General features: G+C 32.1%; 1 protein-coding gene across 5 annotated transcripts in view; it reads right to left on the bottom strand.

Moving 5' to 3' along the window:
- Window positions 1–1,545: 1,545 nt before the first annotated feature.
- Window positions 1,546–26,651, bottom strand: part of LOC143195855 (uncharacterized) — a 192,023-nt gene continuing 166,917 nt past the window's right edge. For 4 of the 5 annotated variants that reach the window (XM_076403330.1, XM_076403331.1, XM_076403334.1 and 1 more), the window contains exons 2-5: window positions 7,134–7,250; window positions 5,987–6,172; window positions 3,071–3,269; window positions 1,546–1,842 (exon numbers count right to left, since the gene is read on the bottom strand). In XM_076403330.1, coding sequence (XP_076259445.1) covers window positions 3,103–3,269; window positions 5,987–6,172; window positions 7,134–7,227 — 447 coding nt within the window. In that variant the 5' untranslated portion in view covers window positions 7,228–7,250 and the 3' untranslated portion in view covers window positions 1,546–1,842; window positions 3,071–3,102. The remainder of the gene's footprint in view (window positions 1,843–3,070; window positions 3,270–5,986; window positions 6,173–7,133; window positions 7,251–26,651) is intronic. The other variant, XM_076403335.1, reaches the window with a different exon arrangement.

Below are 26,651 nucleotides of genomic sequence, written 5' to 3'. Positions count from 1 at the left end.
ATGCTGTGGTGGGTCATGAGGCTGCGTGAAAAATGTGTAGCGACCTTCAGGCTGTGAATTTTACATCGTGGAATAACGGTCTACAAAATACCCAGAAATATAATCCCAGATGTTGAACACGGGCGGGGTGGCAGCAGCGCCAACTAGAACCCGATAACGAATAACTGGCAACCCGTAGACGTTTATCTGGAATGTTATTGAAGGGTATTTCCATTCATTCGGTACTCGACCATTGTTTGGTTTAGACTGCCACCATCGACTGCCCAAGCCTCGTCTCTAGGTAACACTGCTGCCAGCCTTTTTTTATCATTTATATTTTTACATTTCTATATTACTTCAATAAATAATGGTCACATGATGTAAACACCACTGTTTCATTTCGTTTTACCTCCATTCACCGAGCCATATAATTTCCACTAAAAATGTATTCATTTTAGCAACATTTTATATCAAAAATACTAATTTTCTTGAATTATATTTCAATTTTGAAAATATCAAAAATAATAGAAAATAAATCGAATTAAAATTCACAAAAATTTATTGGTTATTTGGAAGAAAGTCTAAATTATTTGTACAAAATAAGTTGCTGCTTTACAAGCAAATACTAAAACCTATATAGACCTATGGAATTCATTTATGACGATGTTCTGCAAGAAGTAATAACAATATAATATAATTACCTTAGAGTAAAGTTCTGAGAAGTGTTGAACATAATTACACACAATAATGAGATCTTCGGATTCCAACTATCATAGAGAAAATTAAGAGATTCGCAACAAGATATGTGGAAAGATGTTAATATCGAAGTGCTCCGATACTTGGATGACACTGAACTAGGATGTAGATTCAAGAGAACCAAACTGTGTTATCTTGTGTAGTTGTATAGTGAAGTGAACTAAATAGTAAAAACTAACTTGTATTTTATTTTATTTCATTAGAGACTAAGTAAGGGCCTTCCTAAATAAGTACCTAGATAAAGTCAACTATAGAAACATATTGTAAATTAGTTGACAAGGACTATTAATATTATATTAATAAGTAAAAAAATAATTTCATATACATATTTTCTTTTTTGTCAACAAGCAACTAGATTATGAGTACCAGGAAAAAATATCTAAGATTTGGTAAAATTGATGTAATTGAGACAGTTGTTCTTTATCAAATTTTATACCTTTTTTTATAAATAATCACAAATTACTTCCAACATAAAGACACTCACCCCCAGCGGGATTCGAATTCGCGTTTAACTACTAACTAGTACTAGTAGATCAGGCCAGCGTCAATTTTTTTTACAAATATTGAATAGTGAATAAAATCATAAATTTGTTATCTATCTTTTTTCAAACACCTCATAAAAGAAAAGATACATTTTTGCTAGATACTTGATATTAAATAGGTATTTTTACGAATCCATTTTCGTATAACTGAACTTAAATTAAAATGACAATAATACGATGGTGCTATTTTATTTTTTTATCCAACTACCCGAAATTGACTTATTTCTATACACTTAATATTTAGAATATATGATTTTAGGGGCTCTGATATCTAAACATTTAAACTTATTTCATACACAAATAAAATTAGACTGTACATCGACATATTATTCCAAATGACATTCTTCAATGCTCCTCGATTGTCGTCCTCGTCTTCATCTCACCTCGCTTGTTTTAGAGACTCTTTTCGTCCTCCGCTTGTTGTTTTCAGTGTCCTTTGATGAAAGGAAGGGGAATGATCTGAGGGATCACGGGATCAGAATCGCTCTGATCCTCAGGCTCTTGTCAGCTCTCTACGTCCACGCTGAACGAATGAACGTGGGTCAGAGCACTCCAGAGAGGCGATCTGAAAATAAATGTATTTATTGTTATATTGTAAGGATTGGTATGCTAAGTTTAGATGTGGTGAAATGAGCACCGATAACGGTGAACGTAGTGGACGCCCAAAAGAGGTTGTTACCGACGAAAACATTAAAAAAATGCATGAACTAATTTTGAATTACCGTAAATTGAAACTGAATTAAATAGCAGACAATCTAAAGATATCAACTGAACGTGTACATCATACCATTTACGAATATTTGGGTATCAGGAAGCTCTGTGCAAAATGGATGCCGCGCGAGCTCACTTTTGACCAAAAACAACGACGAGTTGATGATTCGGAGCAGTCTTTGAAGATGATCAAGCGTAATAAACGAGAGCTTTTGCATCGATATGCAACAATAGATGAAACATGGCACCATCATTTCACTCCGAAGTCCAATCGGCAGTCATCCGAGTTGACTTCACATGATAAACCCGCTCCAAAGCGTGGAAAAACAACACTCGGCTGACAATGTTATGGCGTCTGTATTTTGGGATGTGCATGGAATAGTTTTCATTGACTACATTGAAAAAGGAATGATCATCAACAGCGACTATTACATAGCGTTATTGGACCATTTGAAGGACGAGATCGACGAAAATCGGCGGAAAATTTGAAGAAAAAGAAAGTGCTGCTTTACCAGGATAATACACCGTTTCACAAGTCAGTGAAAACGATGAGAAAATTCATGAATTGGGCTTCGAATTGCTTCCTCGTGCACCGTATTCGCCAGATCTGGCCACCAGCGACTATTTCCTGTTCTCAGATCTCAAAAGAATGTTCGTCGAATGAAGAGGTGATCGCCGAAACTGAGGCCTATTTTGAAGCAAAGGACAAATCGTACTACAAAAATGGTATTGAGAAATATCTATATATCATTGCTATAATCAGTGTATCACCCTTGAAGAAAATTATGTTGAATAAAGAAAACAACTTTCAAAAAAGCGGTAAATTAATTGTAGTTTTAAGTTCTTCGATAATAAGTGCGTTAGATGTTAATTTATATTTGATAACAATATTTTTGTTTCATTATTTTATTTAGAATAAACTTTTGTTGTATGCGAAAGTCAGAATTAACTAAAAATCAGAGTTGATGCGGCAACATTGCGACGTTTTGAGTGAGTTTACTGTAATTATATATGTGCATATTATATTAATGTAGTTGGTATTAGAATAGTCGACAATTTGGCAGACAAAATGAAGCACTCACCTCTCAGAACACAAGTCCCTCTTGATTCCGTGCTATCTCTTCTCCACCGCGCCATCTTCCCTGTCGGGCGTCATCATTTCGACAACAGTCTGCTCGGCTTCTGGTTCGGAACGTTCCTCGATCACCGTGTCCAGCTCCAGCGACGGAAAACCTCTACTCATCGCCCGTTCGGATCGGAGACTAATCGCCCTGGATCGTCCTGTGTAAATCGACAAAAAACACCGTCAGTAATTGTCGGAGGTGATTATCGCTCCACGGCCGGTCGTTACTGCACCACGTATCCCCGCTCGTAATAATAGGGACTTCGGAAATTAATTTTCTACATTCGGCCGAGCCCCTCGGAATAAAGTACCCGCTCTACGAGAGCAAGTTTGGACAGGTCGGTAACAAACGACGGCCGCAAAGTTTTGATTAATTTTGGCGTTTTTATTGGATATTCGGCTAGATTGAGTCGAGGGGTTACAATAAGAGAGTGTTGATTTGTTGCAAATTAACGGAAAAGTTGTTAAATAAATTGGGAAAGAAGGAGAAACGAACAGAACGCAAGTTACTATCGGTAGTTCCTATCAACAAATATTTGAAATGAATATAAGCTTATTTTGAATAAAGTTTAATAATTTTCATTAATTTCGTATATACTTACTTTCGTTTTACTGACCTAGCATCTAACCCGCGGCTTTTAAAGACGCAACGTTTAACGCCTTTTTCTCGACTACGTTTTTCGAGATAATTGACTAAAGTGATATAATTTTGATCACTTTTTTTACATAGTAAAAATCCAAATTTTGCGATACTTTGATACGATAAAACAGGGAATGAAGAAGGCTCACACCTCATTACAATTATATCGATTCATCACAACTTTAAACATCATGTCAACAGTCTTGAAAAGAAGTTTCGAGAAAAAGTCCTTTAAAGTTTCGTTTTTAAAGGCCGCGTAATTAAAATAACTATATCTCCGAAAATAATTTATGTTTAGAAAAATCCTCTTAAGGGCATATTATTGTGGGGTTAAGCTTTGAAAATAAATTTAAATTCATTATATTTTAAAGAAAACTAAGCCTATCAAGGAAAGAGTTCAGAAAAAATATTATTTGATGTTCTTTATGTAAGCATAAGTCGTCAAAATCATTTCATAACATTAAAATTGAGAATGAAACATTGAAATTTAAGATAACTAAATATTTTGAAATGTGATATAGAATATTATTTTATTTGTAGATTACTAATTTTTAGCAAATTTGGATTTGCGTGCTATTGATCAGATGTTTAAAAGAGTACCTGAAAGTGTGAGTTGTATTTAAAACACCAGAATAAAGTAAAGGCTCATTGCCCAGCTAGTATAAAACTGACATAAATTGGAGGGAATATGAAGTAGAATACATTAAAGCACATGTAGAATATGAAAATTGCTTGGTTAATATATTTCTATCAAAATCAGATAATTGCAGTTAATATCAAATGACTGGTGCTATAAAGGTTGAGGAATGATTGAATTACGTAATAGTGGATAGTGTACACTTACATAAATCATAATCTAAGTTCGTGGAAATTTAGTATTTTATATTTATATTATTTAAATTATTGGTATAATGAACAAACAAAATTTTAGTTAAAAATGATATAATAACTAAAAACCTTTTTGAATCTTTTCTTTTAAAATGTGCATTCAAAAATATTTATTAATATTGGCATCATTCGAGAAGCTTAAAATCGTATAAATAAGTTTTCTGTTATTTATTATTTTATCCCAAATGTGTTAAATGAATTTGTGACACAAATAAATTTAATGTGGTGAATTGTACCTTTGAAATCTACATACAATTTACAGGAACTGGCAATATAGCAAAATAATGTTTAGAAGAATTGTCTCAATACTACTCTCTGCTTTCCAAAAGGATTGGAAATGGTAAACAAGGAAGAAAACAGTTGTTCTTGCGTGTTGAAACATATGATAGTGAGAGTAATTTTTTAGCTTGTGACGTGTTTCTTCCAGGACAAAACAGATGGCAAAAGGTAATGATTAATAATGGACAATATTTTACAATTTTTAATTTTTTTAAAATAATTTTAAATTAATAATTCCATTTTTTTCCAATTGTTATTTCAAATAAACTACTTTTGCAAATTGAAAACACTACGTATTAATTACAATGCCTAATATAGTTATTATTATTTCATAAATATTTAAAATTAGAAAGAATTAATATATAAAGAAAATGATATAATTACGTAATAATCGAAATTGACTATCGTTTCAAAATTTTAGAAAGGTTGGTCTTCGAGTAATTAAACTATTAAAGAAGATAATTAATTTGTTTACATACACTTAATTGCACAATTAAATTGTACAGGAAATAGCTGCAATATAGTCATATGTATTTAGAAAACTTGTTTAAAACGGTACTCTCAAAATAACAGTTAAGAGTTGATGAAAACGACTTGATAATCATCAATGGCATTTTATTTTCCTGCATAGCGAATCCACAATCATATTTTAGTATTATGGAATAATAAGGCATATTGATAGAATTTTAAAGTCATAAATCTAAAAAATTAACATTTGTATTTTGAAGTGATTATTAAGCATCTTCAATAAAATTATAGCCGAGATCCTATGATACCACATAAATATAATATTATACTTCGAATAATACTAGTTTACACTGTATATAAAATGTAGTAGATAATTAGAAATATTTCTCAACGAGCACGCTATAAAATATTACTAGAATATATGCCTTTTTAATTTTTGTTGTATATTTATATCTTATACTGTTGGGTTCCTACTTCTTTCCAAATTAAATCAGAAAAAAGGTGAAAGTAATGTGTAAAGAACCAAACCATAAAGTTAAACGAAACAAAACCAGTGAGGAAACATGAAAAGCAAAAACTAAAAGAGAGCGCAGTAGTTACCTATGTAGTGTAAAGAGCTGAACCTGACAATAGAGAATGTACCGTGATCGTAATCCCCGGCGCGCCTGCGCGCTTGCTCCCTCGCCAGTTTTGCCCTTCTCCGCAGACAGCAGATGACCAGCAGCGCCAGCAACGGGAAACCGAAGATGCACGATATGATCGGGATGACAACCGTCTCTGGAGAAACTTAAAACAAAAGAAATTAGTTAGATCGTGCTGTTCATAATCCACCGCTAATATTATGTATACAAATAGATTTTTTCCGTTTAATAAAACAAGACTATCGTAAGATTGAACGTTTGTTCACAATATAGCCTTCAAGTGTTGATTATTTTGTATCAGCATCACACAGAGGACAGATGAGACACACTGAGTGTTTCTAAAGGAGGAAGGCCCGAAGTGTAAGTAGACGCGTTATTAAAAGTTCTACACCATCTACTTTTTTACTAGGCAATGCTTATTTTCATTATTATCATCATAATTCCACAGCTGGCGGTTGAGTTTTGGCCGCGGACAACCTCAGTATCCTATTTTTCAGATCACTTTCGAGGATTCTTAGTTCATGTATTTTTTGGAGCTGTTCGTTGTATCCTCTATTTAGAAGGTAGATTTCGCTACCGAAGTCTGTGAGGAATTCGTTCACTTTTTATTCCACAGACACGTTCACCCCATTGTAAACTGCGTGTTTGAGTTTGTTCCTAAATTGTGCACTGATTCTTGTATCATAATGAAGATGTATGACTTTAAGACTAATACGATCTCGGACAGAAACATGTAGCTGTACGCATCGCATTTGAAAGATATCAAGCTTGCAGATGTCAGATTGTAACAGTAATTATATCTCGGAGCCAAACGAAGGATTGGCAAGATAAGTGTTCGAAAGAGGTGGATTTTAGCCTGTAAAGGTTCCTGTAGCTTATCCGAGGCTCAACGTCTGTATAAACGTCAACGTAACTGCTCAACGTCTGTCTGTCGCTATTTTTAATTACCACTTTGAGTTGATTATTCAGGTTGTTGACTTATATTAATACATTCAACAAACTATATTATTCAATACACAATACACAATTTCTTTGAATGAAACTTTAAAGCTGCAAAATTATATTCGAGGCATATTTGTAGCCACTATATCATAAGTTATTTTTACCTGTGGGATAAACCAATATAACTGGCCGTTTGCTGTGAGAGTTGACTTGATTTGTAGTTACGGTGTGAGAACCACCATCCGCATGCGTGGACATCGTTGCTTATTAATCGAAATTATCTGAAAAAAATATTAAAATCAATTCTTTAAAATAGTAATAGAATACATTTTCCATGAAACCGAAACATCTTATTTCGTTATAAGGATTCCGATATATTCCAGACGCATTTCATAAACATTCGTCTTGGCGAACAATATCGATTCCAGTCAACTGAAATAAATTGTCCCTGTATTATTTCAGAAGGTCTATATTTAATCGTGAAAGGATGAATACATTGGGTGGGTAATAAGAAACGATTTGCATGCCCATCAAACATCAGACGGAAGAAGTACCCATAAAGAAAATTTAATCTTTCGAAACAAGAAATGTTTCTCGTTAAGAGAAATAATAATTGGACGTGTTATTTTTATTTTCAGTTATAAGTCGTTAGTTAATAGTCCTCCTTTCGTTAATTTACACATTATATTATTGTAATTTTTATTATTCATATTATTAATTTGAATTTCATGTCAGAACTACGTCAAACCAAACATGTCTACTAAGGCTATCTAAGAGTTTATTATATCTTACACAAGATATACTTAGTACAATCTTAATTTACAGCTAAACTTTTACTAATGCTTTGCTATAGTTGTATCAATATACAGCCATATGCAAGACGAGTGCGGTATAAATACAACACTTTGATTTTAGCAAAATTAAATTTAAATTAAATTACTTAAGCTAAAGTTAAATTGACACTTATGTACTATATTCATTGTGGTTTGGTTGGCTTAAATCTTCTGAGTATCTGTGGGTTGTTCAGTGGTCGTATGTTTTAACGTTACTGCAATTTAGTAGCCTTATTTATGTATTTAGGCTATAGCAAAATATCACGAGAATTTAATATAACTCACAAGGAACAACCAATTTCGTCTCAACATAGTCCATTTGTCCAGAAACATGGCCTATTACGACAAATTAGACTCTACTCATTACAGAGTATGTGACGTTTATCTGGCGTAAAACGTATTCTAGTAAATAATCAAATCATAAATTCCTGCAAGCAGAGAATGTTAAATATATGGGAAAACATGTGTGAATGGAACTTATACTTGGAAGAAAGATGATTTAATAAAACATAAACAATTTAGGTTTAGAACTTAACTAGATCTATTGGCTTATAGAGAGTAAGTAATAAATTGTTGGATGATAAGAGAATTTAAAAAATGTTAAAACAAGCTGATATGATAATAAATAGAAAAACTTTGTTTTTCCAGCGCTGGATTACTAGTCCGTTTGAAATCTAAGAGGCTCATTTCTGGCTCATTTTTGGATATTTTCAGTCAAACCATGTTGCTTCGTTGCTAATCTAGATCACAAGGATTCATTATAATTTTTAAGTAATTTAATAAGAATGATTAGGTAATAATAATTAGTATATTAATAATAATGAATAACGTTTTTTGGATATACTTCGTGATAAACACTTGTGGTCTCTAAAATAATTCTAAAGTAATAATGTTTATATATGTTTTTTTATTTAATATTTTTACAGAAGTATTATTTAGTTCCTTTATAATTCCGGCAATATTTAATATCTACAGGACCGATATATTTAAAGTACAGAAGATTTTGAGCTTTACAACAATACCTTATTTTAAGTGTCAAACTACAAGACCAGTAAAATGTAACAGTTAAATATCTTAAATATTGGAAGCTGCAAATCAATCTATAAAAATCTGGAATTTCTCTATTTCATAGCTACAAAAAGCTCATACCTATATCTCATCATAGTAGCACAGCTATATATAAAGACATCGAGAAACTTTATTAGCATCAATAATTATTTAATTTAATTAATAATAAATATAATTTTAAATAGGTTAATTAATAGTTTAGAACAGTATGTCGATTGGTAATTGATAAAGTCTTTGTTGCATCCAGTAATGCGAACTCCACACTCTTTGATAAATTACATATTTCTCAATGATGATAAAACTATTAATTTGACTCTTTACTGTCAACAGCTAATGTAATTTAAGCAGGCGACCAGAAAAAACGACCAAAATTGGTCAATAAGAAACAATAATTGTCTTCTATCACGACAATGCTTTTACTTGTTTTGTTGCATACACCGCATAGCCTGGACCAAGGCCCGCCTGATAAGTTTTGGTTTGTCCAAAAACCCTTAATGGTTTCAAACAACGCCTATGAATAATCGTATCATCATTTATGGTTATACCACAAAATTGACAGCAGGTCATTGATTAAAACGGCACATTATGGAAAATTATTGTTTAACTAACCTATTATAATTAAATCTATATATAAATTAATTAAATAAGCTGCAATAAAGAGTTCACCTTTTCAAAACCGATACATGAGTCCCTTTCTGTTGCCACTGTTGATAAATTTTATCTAAACCTACCAATGATTAATGATCTGGCAGTGTTACTAGATAAAAACGTAATCTAATGAATGGAAAATAATTAAGAGCAACGTTAATTAATGGACACATATGCTTCTTTATACAACTATGTTAACTATATAATTATTTAATTGTAACTGTAAATGTTTGTAACCAGCGGCCTAAATTTTGAAAGAAACATTCGTTCCATTTTCGCCAGTAACTAGGCTGGGTAAGACCGGATTAGTTCTGGGGTGGTCCCTTAAGTAAATGCGGAAGTCCGTTGTTCGGAGTTCACGTTAAACAGTGGACCCAGTCCAGGTAAACCCTAGTTGGTAAGAGGGAGACTTTAAAATATAATAAAAAAAATTACTTGAAGCTTTACTTTTGCACTTACATGTACTATACTTGCGATACATATTTTAGTTATACGTTAATACTTCACTCTATGGTTTATGTTTTACATTGATTATAGTCATATAAATATGTTAATTCAGATTATTAGTAATTATAATATTACAGAACGTATTAAAAGCATAAAAATATAAATAAAATTTACCTGAAAGCCAAAAACAGAAACACGTGTATACACAAATGTATTTTTAAAGGCTTTTAAGCTAAACTGTAGGTTGTTTTGACCTTTAGATGGGAAAATATAAAAGTAATGTATAAATAATTTGTTTCGGTAACCCTAAATGTCAGATTAGAAGGTTGTTAAAATGTTTTTTCTATGCTAACGTGCAGCTTATATTTTTTGTCTGGATTTATTTTGTATATGCTTTTTTAATTCACTATAATTGATAAAATAATCTCTAATATGAAATAAATATTTTATAAAAATATTTTACTAAACATATAACTATATAAAATATTTTATATAGGGCTTCTCATAGGGACGAGTCCACTTGGCAGTATGTCACAGTGTATATTTAACCCGTTGTTTATTATTTAGAGACTGATGCTAAATTATCGTCGCTACACAATTGAGTAGCTCGTCTGTTTTGCGGATTGAGCAGTTGGTCATATTTTTTAACAGTATAAAGTTATTTATTGTTCAGTCACAGATTGTAAATCACCATGATATGAATCAAATAACGTTTAAATGATAAAATAAGCTTTGTAAAAATTGCGCGCACTGAACCAATGCTATGACAGATCCGGTAGTGTCTTGCAGTGTTGCAACAAGCACTCTTCAGACTTCGTTCATTATCAGAGGCATATTGCTTTAAACAATTTTTACACTCAATATTGTGCGTACGACTGAAAAACCTGTACGAATTCTATTGATCATACCAGAAAATACTTCCACTGAATCTACCAATCGAATTCTTATTAATAAGAGATCAATTGAAAAGTCCCCGACCTGGCACATAGATGGCGCTACTACTAGAATTAAATCCATATGTTTTTTAGTTAGCCATAACCCTCAAAAGATGCGTGAATAAATTTGACAGCTCTCGAATCATTAGTTTGTGAATTATAGCATTATGAGTGAAGCAACTTTTGTTATTGTGAAAAAATTGGTAAAAAGGAATTTCACGTGTTGATAAAATCTTGCTTTTTGAAGGGAAAAATACAGTTGAAGCAAAAACTTGATGCCGAGTTTCCGGACACTGCCCCGGGAAAATCAACCATCAAGGATTGGTGTACTAAGTTTACATGTGGTGAAATGAGCACGGAACATGGTAAACGTAGTGGACGTTCAAAAGAGGTTGTTATCGACGAAAACATTTTAAAAAAATCACAAAATGATTTTGAACGACCGTAAATTGAAATTAAATGAATTAGCAGACACTCTAAAGATATCAACTGAATGTGTACATCATATCATTCACGAATATTTGGGTATGAGAAAGCTCTGTGCAAAGTGGGTGCCGCGCGAGATCACTTTTGATCAAAAACAACGACGAGTTGATGATTCGGAGCTGTGTTTGAAGACGATGAAGCGTAATAAACCCGAGTTGTGACAAAAACTTTAAAAGTAAACAAAAATATTTTGTTTAAGGCTGTTTGTTATTGAGAAAGAAGCAACTTATTAAGAAAAAAAATACAGGTTGACGTTGCATTGTCAATCGTTTCACAGCTAATAGAAACATTTCTTGATATAATTTAATCGAGTTCAGGCAAAAATATTGCAGTTGTATAAGCTGTAAGGTCACAAAAGGTGGAATGAAGGTGGTGAAATCTTCTAGCTCACAAAACCCGTTCATGTTTTGAATATCAGTGAAAGCACAAGTATCGTAGCACACATATGTGACAGGGAGATCAAAGACTACTCAAATTTGGTTAGAAGTTTACAGAGTACTGAAATTTTCAAACAGCAAAACTTGGGAAACGATTCCATACAGAACATACCATTGAAATTTGGGTAGCAACAGTGTCTGTCCGAAGATCATCAAAGACAAATTAGAGAACCATGATATTCCTGGACGATTTACTCAAATAATTTTACTAGAGTGGTAAACTGTCCAAATAGGACCACAACCTCTTCATTTGTTACCTTTTTGCTACTATGATTGATAAAAATCAGACTACAAATTAAAGCCTTTATGTATATTTGTCAGACTTTTGAGTGAAGTGTTTAGAATGAAAGGTTTTTTTATATACAAATGGGGAATTCAGTTAGTAAAATTGTGTCTGTCGATTCAAGAAGTCTTAACACCCTACTCCCAACTCATTTTTCAAATTCTGTATATAAATATTATTTTAGTATTTAAGGCCCTTTTATAACTTATGGGATGCTTTATCATGTTACATTTAATGAACAAGATAAAGAGGCAGTAAAGCTGATATTACCAAAGAAAAGTAGAGACCATAGGATTTTTAATATCGTATTATGCTTTTATTAGGATATTTCAAAATGCGGCAAATGCTATAAAATGCCTTAAAATATGCAGTGAGCGTATAATATTTCATATACATCAATGGGAAGATTTCCATTTCATATGTAGAAATTAAAATTTCATTTTAAAAATGTTTAAATTTATTATTTTTCGAAACGCTCCTTTGTAATAATTTACTATGAATTTACTGAAAGTATCCTTTCAATTTTTAACGAGATAAAAACAATAATTTTGTTTTGATTTTTTTAAAACTTTATTAAATCATCAACCATATTGCTTCATTGATTTCGAATTTTAATGATATCTCATTCCAGAAAAAGTATGTAAACCGAATGCCATTGTCCTTGCGTGTAATTTGATAATTTTTGTACATTATTAAGGCATTTATTGAGAAAAGTTGGTACAATATATATTAATCCAAATATGTTCTATGTAATCTAGTAATCGATTCATTTTCGAAATTGGATGCCAGCCATGCTCGAGTCATTAATCCGAAGAAGTGGTAATTAGAATATTCTATGTCTAGTGTATACGATGGGTTCACAACTCTTACAACATATGGCTGAGCGTGACCATGCAAGAGGAATAAATCATTAAATTTATTCAAATGACGTCGACCTACATCTCCAGTGATAATATCATTTGGTTTTAGCAAGCAAGACTCTTTGGTAATGAATATTCCGCTTCCGTGTCGATGTGGATGACTATTTACGTTTGAGATTGTCGTAATAGATTCGTTCCTCATCATCAGTCACAAAACACCACAGACCAAACTTGTTTTTTGTTTTGAAATCAATGAAATCGCCATGCTGGAATGGTTCGAAATGGCATTTTTGGTCAATTTGTGTGGAATCCATTTTCTTTAATGTATCTGAAAGTTCTTTGACATTGATTAATGATTCTTGACTAGCAATTAATTGTTTTCGATTTTTGTTCTCCAGGTTGATCTTTGTCATTGGAATCAAAATTATCACTTGTGACAGAGCAGTTTCTATGGTTGTCCCTATAGTCTTAATCACGGCGCTATCAAGCCCACCCGTTTATTATGGATTTCTCATTTTTATCAGAATATCCTGAACAATACGTTTAATTCCTATATATATTAAATTTATAACAATACAATTATGTTTAAATTTATTAAATATATACAAAAAAAAAACAATTTATAATTTCAATTTAGATTTCCAAATATTGGATTTACGCTTCAACTTTTTCACTCGATTGCGATTTTTATATTTAATTTGATCGGATAAAACGAAATTTATTTATATAATGATTTTAACTACCTTTGGGAAAAATACGTAAGAAAATGTCGGTTGTTTTCTTCCAATATAGTTATTTCGTTGATTCATTGTAAGAAACTGCTCGAAATTGTTTTCTTTTTCTTTGAGTCGTCGTAATGTTCTCGATTATATGGCTGATATACACAACGGCCTGTTTATATAGATAATTAGGAATTTTCTATAGAACACCACAATATAGTTTTGACATGTGTAATTATTTTTATAGATTGTCATTTATAGCTTTATTCGTTTTTAAAAATCGGTTCTTACAGAGCATTAGTTACATATTATTTATAACATTATTATTGTGACTTGTTAAATGGTTGAACAATTTGTTACTAAATATGTCAGTATTTATCTTTTTTTAAATTTAAATTTAAAAGATTTATTAATACCTAATAAATAATTCATTCGTAATACTTTATTCAACATTTGAAATTCAAGCATAGATCGTTTTAAATAATTTTAATATTGAGTAATAGTTCTAATATTGATTATGAATAAAATTATGTATAAGAGATTGTGGAGAGTAGAGATGTCCGCCACGGAGAAAGATAATATCGATATACCGGAGAATAAAAAAATACTGATTCAATTTTTTAAATATATAAGATTGGAAAATAAAAATATTCGGTATATCGGTTAAAAAATCGATGTTTTTAAACAAAATAAATAAACATTTAAAATGAGGTACAAAAAATTAATTTTAAAAGTTTATAAAAAATATGGATAAATTTTAAAACGCTTAAAATATACCTTTTATTTTCGATCCATTTATCGATATATCGATATATTTTCGGTATCCCTAGTAGAAAGTTTGAGAAGAAACTAGCCAAGATTAGCAAACAGGATTGGGATGAAATCTCAGTTGTATAACAGCTGAATTGAAAAGTCCCCGACCTGACACATAGATGGAGCTACTAGAATTAAATCCATATGTTTTTTAGTTAGCCCTAACCCTCAAAAGATGCGTGTATAAATTTGACATTTGTCGGTTCATTAGTTTGTGAATTATAGCATTTTGAGTGAAGCAACTTTTGTTATTGTGAAAAAAATGGATCAAAAGGAATTTCACGTGTTGATAAAATATTGTTTTTGAAGGGAAAAATACAGTTGAAACAAAAACTTGGCTTAACACCGAGTCTCCGGACACTGCCCCAGAAAAATCAACCATCAAGGATTGGTATGCTAAGTTTAGACGTGGTGAAATGAGCACCGAAGACAATGAAAGCAGTGGATGCCCAAAAGTGGTTTTTACCGACGAAAACATTTAAAAAATCCACAAAAGGATTTTGAATGACCGTAAATTGAAATTGAATGAAATAACAATCAGGACAAAGATATCAGACACTCATCAGGAGACAAAGATATCAACTGAACGTGTACCTCGTATTATTTACAAATATTTGGGTATGAGAAAGCTCTGTGCAAAGTGCGCCGCGCGAGCTCACTTTAAACACGAGCAGTGTTTAAAGATGATCAGGCGTACTAAATCCAAGATTTTGCGTCGATTTTGCGCGCGAATTTGATTACCTTGAAAAGGCAAGGACAATCAACAGCGAATTTTACATAGCGTTATTAGACCGCTTGAATGACGAAATCGCCGAAAAACAGCCGCATTTGAAGAAAAAGGAAATGCTGCTTCACCAAGACAATGCACCTGTCACAAGTCAGTGAAAACGATGGCAAAAGTCTATGAATTGGGCTTCGAATTGTTGCCTCATACACCGTATTGAAAAATACAGTTGAAACAAAAACTTGGCTTAACACCGAGTTTCCGGACACTGACCCAGAAAAATCAACCATCAAGGATTGGTATGCTAAGTTTAGACGTGGTGAAATGAGCACCGAAGACGCACTGGACTCCGAAAAGAGGGTGCTACCGACGAAAACATTAAGAAAGTCCATAAAATGATTTTGAATAGCATTAAATTTTCTTGACAATGAATTCAATTTCTTTGACCTGTTATTCAATTTTGCGCTACGTAAGTTTATGAAGATGAGGAATGTGTGAGATTATCGATTTTATCGACTTTCCTTTAGGCTTCAATTCTAGTAGAGGTATGCAAAAAGCTTTGAACATTTTCAGAAATATTATATTAATGAATGTTAGACCATGGTTAGTTGAAAGTACTATATTAGTAATATATCAATATGACAATGCAAGGTCTGTACCTATCTGATATTCTCTGAAGGTAGCTCTGTATTTGTTAATATAGATGTTGAAATTTGGAGATTTTTGATCATATAGTTTACAGTGCATGCGAATTAAGAATGATTGATTTGTTTACAGACCTCAGGTGCGATAGCGAACTTCTTAATAGAAGAACAGTCCACAAAGAATATTGAAAAATCTACTGCTTTTCTGATGATGACTATGATGATGAAAAATCATCACAAAAGCACTAATCATGTATTTTTGGTTCTTTTTAAAGGAGCATTTAGATATATTCGAAATTAATGGATCGTAATGTGCCTTAAACATAGCGGAATACAAGAATAGTGGAAACTTTCTGTCATTTTAATAAGAATTGAATAATTAATTGCTTTTATAAAATTGTTTAAAATGCACGGTTATAAATGTAAGGTATACGTAGTTCTGTATTTGTATCTTGTATATTGTGTATAATTCCGGGCGCTTTAATGAACTAGTCTTAATTAGTTTCTGTTGTTTCGTTCTTTCAGATGTAAAAAGTTTTATTACTCCTTCATTACTTCTGCTTCCATTAAAATGCTTATTTTGTTTCACAAAGGAAACGCTTGGATTTATACATATTCCTGAATTATTCCAGCATTATACTTTCTACTGGAACTACTATTATACAAGCTAATTTTAATGAGTTAAATATTGACAATTATGAAATTTTAGGATACTCATAGGATACAAATGAATTTAAAATAAATTATTACTTTTATATTACCTACATTTTTATATATGTACATTAAAAACAAGATCTTCACAAGCTGTCACATTTATTGTGATTTGCTAAAGCTACATGGGATTTTAAAGAGAAAATATAAAAAGAAAACAAACATGACCTAGAAATATATACTATTCACAATGATATATGTTAAAAATTTATTTTGCTCAAAATTCCGTCCATATTCTTGCCTTTAACATTCATTTACATATCTGCTATTAGACTGGATCAACAACAGGAAAAATGAACAGTAATAATTATGTGATAAAATATATCAAAATGAGTGACACTCAAATGTAAAACATGGCACCCAAAATTCAAAATAGTACCTTCAAATAGACTTTGCCTTCACAACCTTATCCTACCAAATTCTTAACTTCAAAATAATCGAATTTGAATTCTTTACATATCGACATCGAGAACAATTTGATTTTCTCAGCCAACAAACCGAATGGATTATGGGTCATCTTTAAGAATACATTTAGTGCTTGGCTACTCTATTCAGAGTCAATGAATACTATTTAGGTGGTCGGTGACATATCTCTTCACCACCTAGTGGCATTCAACATTTATGATGTATATCATAAATTCATAAAGCTTTCATTGAAAACGAGAGAGCTGATCAAATGTCTAAAGAGTCAATATTAAAAAGATGGATAGTTAACAGGTCAAATGAAAAGTCCCCGGCCTACCATAGTAAAACACAGTTTTTTGGCAAAATTAGTTTTTTATTCAACATAATTCCCTTCGAGGGTGATACACTGATTATAGCGACCTTCCAACTTTTCGATACCATTTTTGTAGAACGATTTGTCCTTTGCTTCAAAATAGGACTCAGTTTCGGCGATCACCTCTTCATTCGACGAAAATTTCTTCCCAACAAGCATTCTTTTGAAATCTGAGCACAGGAAATAGTCGCTGGTGGCCAGATCTGGAGAATACGGTGTATGAGGCAACAATTCGAAGCCCAATTCATAGACTTTTGCCATCGTTTTCACTGACTTGTGACAGGTGCATTGTCTTGGTGAAGCAGAATTTCCTTTTTCTTCAAATGCGGCTGTTTTTCGGCGATTTCGTCATTCAAGCGGTCTAATAACGCTATGTAAAATTCGCTGTTGATTGTCCCTGCCTTTACAAGGTAATCAAATTCGCGCGCAAAATCGACGCAAAATCTTGGATTTAGTACGCTTGATCATCTTTAAACACTGCTAGTGTCTGATATCTTTGTCCTGATTGTTATTTCATTCAATTTCAATTTACGGTCATTCAAAATCCTTTTGTGGATTTTTTAAATGTTTTCGTCGGTAAAAACCACTTTTGGGCATCCACTGCTTTCATTGTCTTCGGTGTTCATTTCACCACGTCTAAATTTAGCATACCAATCGTTGATGGTTGGTTTTCCTGGGGCAGTGTCCGGCAACTCGGTATCAAGTCATATTTTTGTTTCAAATGTATTTTTTCCCTTCAAAAAACAATATTTTATCAACACGCGAAATTTCTTGTTACCCATTTTTCACAATAACAAAAATTGCTTCACTCAAAATGCTTCACAAACTGATGATCCGACAGCTGCAAAAGTTATAAATGCCTCTTGAAGGTTAGAGATAACTAAAAAACATATGGATTTGATTCTACTAGCGCTATCTATGTGTCAGGCAGTCGACTTTTCAATTGATGTTTTATTTCATATTTTCGTTTTATTGTATAATTATTCTCTCTTCTTTTTATTGTTGTTCTGATTAGTCTATTATATATATTTATTTATATCTTTTTGATATAATGTGACCTTCTAACAATGCTTTGCTTGGGTAGAAGACTTTAGGGTTTATCTAATTTTATCACATGTCCCTAGGTTTTCATTGGGATTAGATGCTTCTGTCGACATGATGAGAGAGTAAACTAGACTATCATAAGATTTAAAAACCCATGGGAACAATAACTCTATAAACATATCAGTAAAACCAGAAACAAGGAAAACAAAAAAAAACTTAAGATCAGAAGAAGCTCGGAAGTTATAGATATACTTCAGCTATACCTAAGTGAGATTGAAATTTATCAAAATACTAATACAAGTATAACATTTTTAATATATGTTCTTTAGAGGACACCAATAAGACCATAATAAAATATTTTCTGTGTAACACCTTTCAAGACTGACTATTGATTGGTGCTCTTCGAACGCAGTTGTGACCTTTATCGTAACATTTTAAGGATATTTAATGGAACTAGCACCCTTGTAGTCGTCAAGCTTGAAAAATTCGATAGAACTGCCAAAAACAAAATTACCTGAAAGGTTTTTTCTGTAAACGACCTTTATCCCTTTTATGAAAGACCTGCCTGGTTAATGAACTGAATGGAATACATTTTTAATGATATTGTTCTTGTTTTTGTACAGGTCTTAATGAATTACCTCCTGATAAACAATGGATGATCATTTTCTTTTGGTTATTCTTGCGATATCTGATTACGACAACCCCGACAAAGGCCGCTCAGCCGAAAGATATCTTGTTAATCTTAAACGTGATTTGGCTTCAAAAGAAACCTGATTTTAATATAGAATAATATCCCCTTTTTGATACTTATAATAGCTGTTTGGGATTATGTCTAACCCGGTTTCTTTTTTGATTAGGAACATAATTGAGACTTGTGTACTTTTATTATTAGATATGGTCTAGATTATACAGTAAAAATTGAGTTTATATAATTTATACCAAAACGTTTGTTCTAAAGTGTACTCTTCCTTATATTATATAAATGCTTGGTATTTTTACAAATTTAATTATATTAATAAATAATATAATTTATATTAATAAATAAAAGTTAGGATATCTACTTACCTTAAGTTATATAATAAAATACGTTGTTGTTGTACAGCCTTCTATACTGATTTATTATTGATTTGTTCCATCATAACAACTATGAATAAAATGTTCGAAAAACTATTCTAAAACACCATGTTTCTGCCTAAATAAAAATTTCTTGGGTATGTTTTTTATATATAATAAAACTTTTTGTGATAATCGGATAATAGTGATTATTCTGTAAATACTATAAATCACCTTAATTATCAGATGAATTAATTATTATTGCTTGGCATGGAAATGTAAAATTTAAAAATATGTAAACACATACTGATGATGTTAGACTGATTATCGTAAAGTAGCAGGTATTTCGGAAAACATAAAAGAGTCAGCGTTACGTGGATCCAGTGTTATGTCTTTTTTGAAGTAGTTGTTCATACCTGACGAAACAAAATATCTTGTATCAATTAAACAATTAAATGATTGACAATTAAATGATAAAAGACAGACCGTATCAAGGAAAAGGTATAGAAAATTAGAGACGCTCTGTACTGAAGGTTGATTACTCTTGAAAGAGAGTAATTGTTGTTATTTAATTTCCTAGGGTTGAGACTTATTGAATGAATGTGTTATGAATATAGTTCTTACCTATTTCAATAAAAAAATAGTTTTTTTAAGACAAAATAACAACTTGATTAGTAGTTCTTCGCATTTCATCTATTAGGATTAATAATTTCACAAAAATGTGGCATTAAGTTTGAATAATATCAGTATACACGGTTTCGGACCTGAGCAACCAAAAGTTCCAAAATGAAATCATATCATCCCGCTTTTTAAATTGGTTCTATCTTTCGAAATATTCAATAAATTCATAATTTTATTATTTTTGACTACTAAGGGCAATTTATTGCATTAAAAGTATAAATTAGAAATTAACAGAGATTGAACTGAGTCTTTTATATAGTTTGGGATCTGTTTTACGCATTAGGCTTTAGCAGTAATCGCTCACCATGCCTAAGTCCCAAAAATCTTGATTTGCGCTATATGTTGGTGTAGCTCGTCGTTCGTGTCGCCCAAGCTTTGTGGGAACAAGAATCAATACGTAAATGCAGAAAATGTATTTTGAGAGTTATTCAAGCTACAATATTTTGGTAATTTTGCAACAAATTGTTGATTATCGAGAAAGTTCTGAACAAGAGCTGTTAAATATTTTGTCTTGGAAACTTTGCGTTAGCCATTGGTTTTCGAATACCAGGTCCTTCAAATAGTTCTTAATAAACTAAATGATTTTATTCCATAAGAAAATGCTTCCATTGCTCCCAATGATGAAGACCAAATATGTTTTGCACGTTTACGTGGACAAATTGGCCAGGGATCACTATCCGTATGTGGAATTAGCTTCGACAATGATGATGCGTCAGGATATTTATACTGTGCAATTTTTTTGCACTTATACCGACGACATTCATCGAGCGAAAGTAAAAATCATTTACATGATTTTTTTATTCTTTCCATAACGTTGGCACGGAAAATAAAAAATATACATTTTTACCAAGTGATTAGTTGTACAGTGTTGTTCTGCATGCGTTACAAATTAATTTCGGTACCTATGGCTTGTCAGTGTTTACTATAGCAAAACCAAATTACAGTAAACACGCACCTTTGAGTGCATTTGTCATGATTTTTCCACTTTTATCTATCATATAACATCCACAATCGTAAAAAAATATTTTGACTCGATATTTCAACGTCGCCTCTGCTTTTTACAGGTTTCGAAGTACAATCAAAGTACAAAAATAAGTCTGAAATGACGTTTAATGCAACGTCGTCAGCTGAGAGCCGTTATACGAGTACATTGCCATAAGCAAACCTAAAAACTACTATCAATTTTTACCCACATATTGCAGATTTCAGTTCACGGCTCCAAATAACGTTGAGATTCGTTCTCATCTGCTCGGATCTAAAAGTTGACTCAAATTTGTAAACTTGTGTTTTGTCTATTGCTGGTTTGGCTAAGATAATGAATTTTATGAACAATACCAGTATTAACAGGTGAATTGAAAAGTCCCCGGCCTGATACATAGGTGGCGCTACTAGAATCGAATCGATATTTTTTTTTCAGTTAGCTCTAACCCTCAAAAGATGCGTGTATAAATTTGACAGCTGTCGGATCATTAGTTTGTAAATTATAGCATTTTGAGTGAAGCAACTTTTGATATTGCGAAAAAAGGAATTTTGCGTGTTGAAAAAATATTGCTTTTTGCCGAGTTTCCGGACACTGCCCCAGGAAAATTAACCATCAAGGATTAGTATGCTACGTTTAGGCGTTGAAAGAAGAGGAAAGAAGAGTAAATTAAAGAAAAGAGGTTGTTACCAACGAAAACATTTAAGAAATCCACAAAATTATTTTGAATGGCCGGAAATTGAAATTGAATGAATTAGCAGGCACTCTAAAGATATCAACTAAACGGAAAATCATATCATTTACGAATATTTGGGAATGAGAAAGCTGTGTGTAAAGTGGGTGCCGCACGAGTCCACTTCTGACCAAAAACAATGAAGTGTTGATGATTCGGAGCAGTGTTTGAAGATGATCAAGCGTATTAAATTCGAGTTTTTCTGTCGATATGTGACAATGGATGAAACATGGCTCCATCATTTCACTCCGAAGTCCAACTGAGGAATGCTGCTTCACCAAGACAATGCACCGTGTCGTCACAAGTCAGTGAAAATCGTGAGAAAAATCCATGAATTGCGCTTCCAATTGCTTCTTCGTCGCGACTATTTCCTGTTCCCAGATATCAGAAGAATGCTTACTGGGAAGAAATTTTCATCGAATGATGAGATGATTGCCGAAACTGAGGCCTATTTTGAAGCAAAGAACAAATCGTACCACAAAAATGGTATCGAGAAGTTGGAGGGTCGCTATAATCAGTGTGCCACCCTTGAAGGGAATTATGTTGAATAAGAAAAAAACTAATTTTGCCACAAAAAGTTTTTTGCTATGGTATTCTGTGGAATTTTCAGTTGACCTGTTGTAACGTGTCTTATTATATCGTGTTCATAGTGGTACGTATTGCTAGAAGCAGACAAAATGTCCATTAAAATATTCTATTTAATAAACTCGCTAAAATGTTTCCATTCAATTGGATCGATGTTAACAACAAACGATGGCTCAGTTCGTCGAGTAAATTTAAACGCCGTACCTACATTAACAGAGATCAAGACATTTTCCGGAAAATTAAATTTAAAGTGGCAATTTCCTTATAGAACTCGCGCTTTGTTATCAATCAATATTTTCATCTGAACTTCGGCGACTACTGGTCCGGGGAATTAAAAGTTTTCTTAATAAACGATGAACGGTTCGAACTCCCTGTTCGTTGGTTATTTTTAAAGTTTTTGTTCAGAGCGATGGCATAATATTTGTCACCGTCTTTGTTCTTAGTCCTTATGATTCGAGTTGTTCGAGCAAACATTGTTAATTACGACGTCGAAAGACAGTTCGAGCAGAGTGCTGTTCGTTTTCAGGATATATTTTCATCGTTGGGGAAGGATTAAGCATATTTATAACGCTGTTCATGAAGCGGTAATAATTTTATTAGGCAGGTAGATGCCTAATTAACATAATGATATTTCAGGATGGATAACATGGGTAATATTTAAATAATCCCAGATGGTGTTAGCGTTCTTGTCATAAGTACTATATCGATCATATAATATTTTTGTTATAACAGAATCCGACTAAATTTTATATTAAAAAAAATTAGAGTCTTCTCTTTGCTAATTAGGGTTTATCTGGACTGGGTCTGCTGTTTAACGTGGGCTTCGAACCACGGTATGAACTAGGTATCTTAGGCTACCGACTGGCGAGACCCGGTATTACCCAGTCTGGTTACTGGCGTGACTGTGATCATTTTCCTTGTCGGATTTTGCACTCTTGCCTGAGGACAACCACAAACATAAAGTTACGATAATATCTCAGCAGCCTTCTTTATTCTTATTATCATTCTTGCTCAATATTATCGATACTGGCCTACTGCCCTACATATTACCGACCGAGCCCGTATTTTGGTTCTGCCCAGATAACATAACTAAAGTGTACTAGCTTAGGTCACCATCAATACATCAACCAGCTGTGAACTTTAATATTGTTCACCAGCTCCAGTGTCGTTTTGTTCTCAATGTTAAACGTAAACGTATCAATTACTATCGCTAGCTTTCTTCCGTTACATACAGTTTTGTTCTTGTTTTCGATGTTAAGTCAATTGTTCTCAAATTTTGAAAACATTTATAATAACTTCACTACATACTTTTGCAAATAATTTATGCTTGCCAACTATGGTTTTTGCAAATAAAGGAAAAAAATATGTTGATGCATTATTATCCTCATTTTTGTATGTCTAAAAAACCGTAACCGCATTATCCTACATTTTATATAGAGTGCGGTAATTAAATAATTAATAAATATATTATAGATTCATTATACGTTAATTTAATTATTTTTTATTATTTTTTTATAATTTTTAAGTTTTTTTAATTATGTAGCTTATTTGTTTATATTTGTTTTATTTATTATGTTACATTTTTAAAAAATTGCTATAAATATTATATAAATATATATATTAACAATATAAATGACTATATAAATTACAAAATATTTGGGCTCATTATACCATTCCTTTCTTAAAAATAGAAAATGAAAATGAAAACTATTCTTTGCAAATTGTAGAAATGATATATATATATATTTTTTTTCTCTCCTTCTCTTATATAATAATCGGCTTAGCGAAAATTTTGCCTCACTTTCTAACAAAAACGGAGGAAATTTATATATATATATATATATATATATATATATATATATATATATATATATACTTTTTTGAGTATCGGATGGTTGGAATGTTTTGCGATTATCAAGTGTTTTCATTCGTTTTATTTCGTTTTCAATGCTCGAATCACTTTACTCACATATGTTTTATCAACTAAAAGTTTTTTCTAACAAGCCTCAGTTCTTTACAAGTAATCTCAGTTAGTTAAAACAGCCATAAATAACAACGATAACTTAATAAGTAATTATACGACAATAATAAAAACGGTAGAAGTGACTCTGAGAGCTCTGACATTTTTCTTTCCTGGACACCAGATGGTAATGACGTATTACGCAAAAGAAATATTATGCTCATGCACCCTTTTCAGTTTTGTAATTGACGTTTCTTGCAAAGCGGCTCGACCTAAATTGTCTTAGAGACAAGGCAATTTCTCAGTTGACAAATATTAAAACCGTCACCGACTGAAAAATATTCCAGATACTAAGTTGTTGGTTGGCAGGTTTTTTTTCGGTAATTTTTCACGGAATTGTCGAGGAATTTTGGCGAAATTTATAGATTGATAACAAAGTGTGAATCTTAAAGGGAAATTGCAATTTTAAATTGGATTTTCTGGGGCGCGCATTATCAAGTGTCGACCCATCTGATCTTGTCAGAATGGGGAACTAGCTAGCACTTAGGACTATAAAGTTGGTAGTTTTACTATCATTTAGTTAGTAGAAATTTTTAGAAAGAGAAACTTTGACATTTTTTTTAATTCGTTTAAATTCAAAGTTAAAGGTTACAGAAAATTTAGAAGTATTGTTAAATTGTGTTAACTATAATATATTATAATATTTAAGGAATTTTATGCAATAAATCAATTAAATATATTTAGTATACGAATAGAACGCATCTCTTTAACAGTAACAGCAAATATTTGGTTTGATATAAATACATGTCAGTATAAAATGTAATATAAATGCTAAAAACACATTGGAATAATTGTATTTTCCCTTAGATAAACTGAAAACTTTTTTCTTGATGTATTTTGGAAATTTATTAGAAAAATCGCTTGGATTGTTCGACAAAAACGATATATTTAGTATAGCTATGAGATGGTATGAGTGTTAAAATTAAAAAGCCCAAACATGATATCTGTATATCGATTAGTAATACAGATAATTATAATTATAATTAAATATGTGCCGGGAAATTCGACAAAGGTTTTTCATTTCAAGAGTGAAGTATTTAGAATTAAATATTTAGTTTATGTTTTTTTTGGTATAATGTAGAGTCTCTTTTTTCCAACTAGGGTTGGGCTTACTACTAAACGTAGACTCCAAACCATGGTTCTCAGCAGCTTACCGACTAGCGAGCAACCAATTTAGAAATTACCACAGAGGGCATCCAGTCTTAACCAGTCTGGTTACTGGCGTGAGTGAGATCATTTTCCTTCTCAAATTTATAAACATCTTCTCAAATTCTTCTCAAATAATAATCACAATTATAAAAATGGTAAATATACAAAATATATGACCATGTCCCAGCTGAACTTACAGCTTAACAGCTGATTATTGATTGTTTTGACCACTACGCAAATCAAACCCTCTAGTAACTAAAAAAAATTTATGTATTTTTCTCCTTTGAATTCAACAAATTTATCGGAAGCAGTTCACTTATCAAGAAAATAAATAACTTTCCAAAAAAATAAAACAAGTTGATACTGGATAATTTAGTGAGGTTCTGATGAAAGTATCGCAGTTTATTCTATAAGATGACTAAATGTAGATTGAAGGTGCCCAAAGTCCCTTAGCCACGATCTTTTGGAATTAAGAAACATATGTGCTTTTAAAACCTAATCTTCAGATTCCTTCAACTGTTTGAATATTTATTTATTAACCGACTTCGAAAAAGGAGGAGGTTCTATTATGTATGTTCGCCGATTTCTTCGTCTATTGTGAGCCGAGCACTTCTGAGGTGGCCCCATTGGAACTAAATCAGGATCTGTTGAGGAAAGGGGGGGAAATCGAGGAAAATGCCAAAATTTTATACATACAAAGTTTTCACATATTTTTTATCTAAAATAATCAGATGTTCATCAGTGTATAATGTTATGTTGAGCTGATGTGACGAAAAATAGCAAGTCATTCAGTGCAAAAGCCATTCAGTTAGCTTTTTGAGCACTAGCGTTTAGCTTCCAAACGGAGGTCGCGGGGACAATAAATTTTTGTTGTTGTTTAGTTATAACATTTGTCAAATCACCTAGGCTAGGTAGCGGAACCCGGGGCCTGAGGCGCTCATTATTTTCAATCGTTGATTATTTGTTCCCCTTTTTCCTTATACCGACTGCAACTTTTCTTGGCCTACCCATTGCAATATTAAATAAAATGACTGCGTAATTTATTGAGTAAA

The sequence above is a fragment of the Rhynchophorus ferrugineus genome, unplaced genomic scaffold (genome assembly GCF_030347505.1).
Source record: "Rhynchophorus ferrugineus isolate W39M unplaced genomic scaffold, kcgeb_rfMv2 rfM4, whole genome shotgun sequence".
NCBI lineage: Eukaryota > Metazoa > Arthropoda > Insecta > Coleoptera > Curculionidae > Rhynchophorus > Rhynchophorus ferrugineus.
This window is presented reverse-complemented; position numbering and strand designations above follow the sequence as displayed.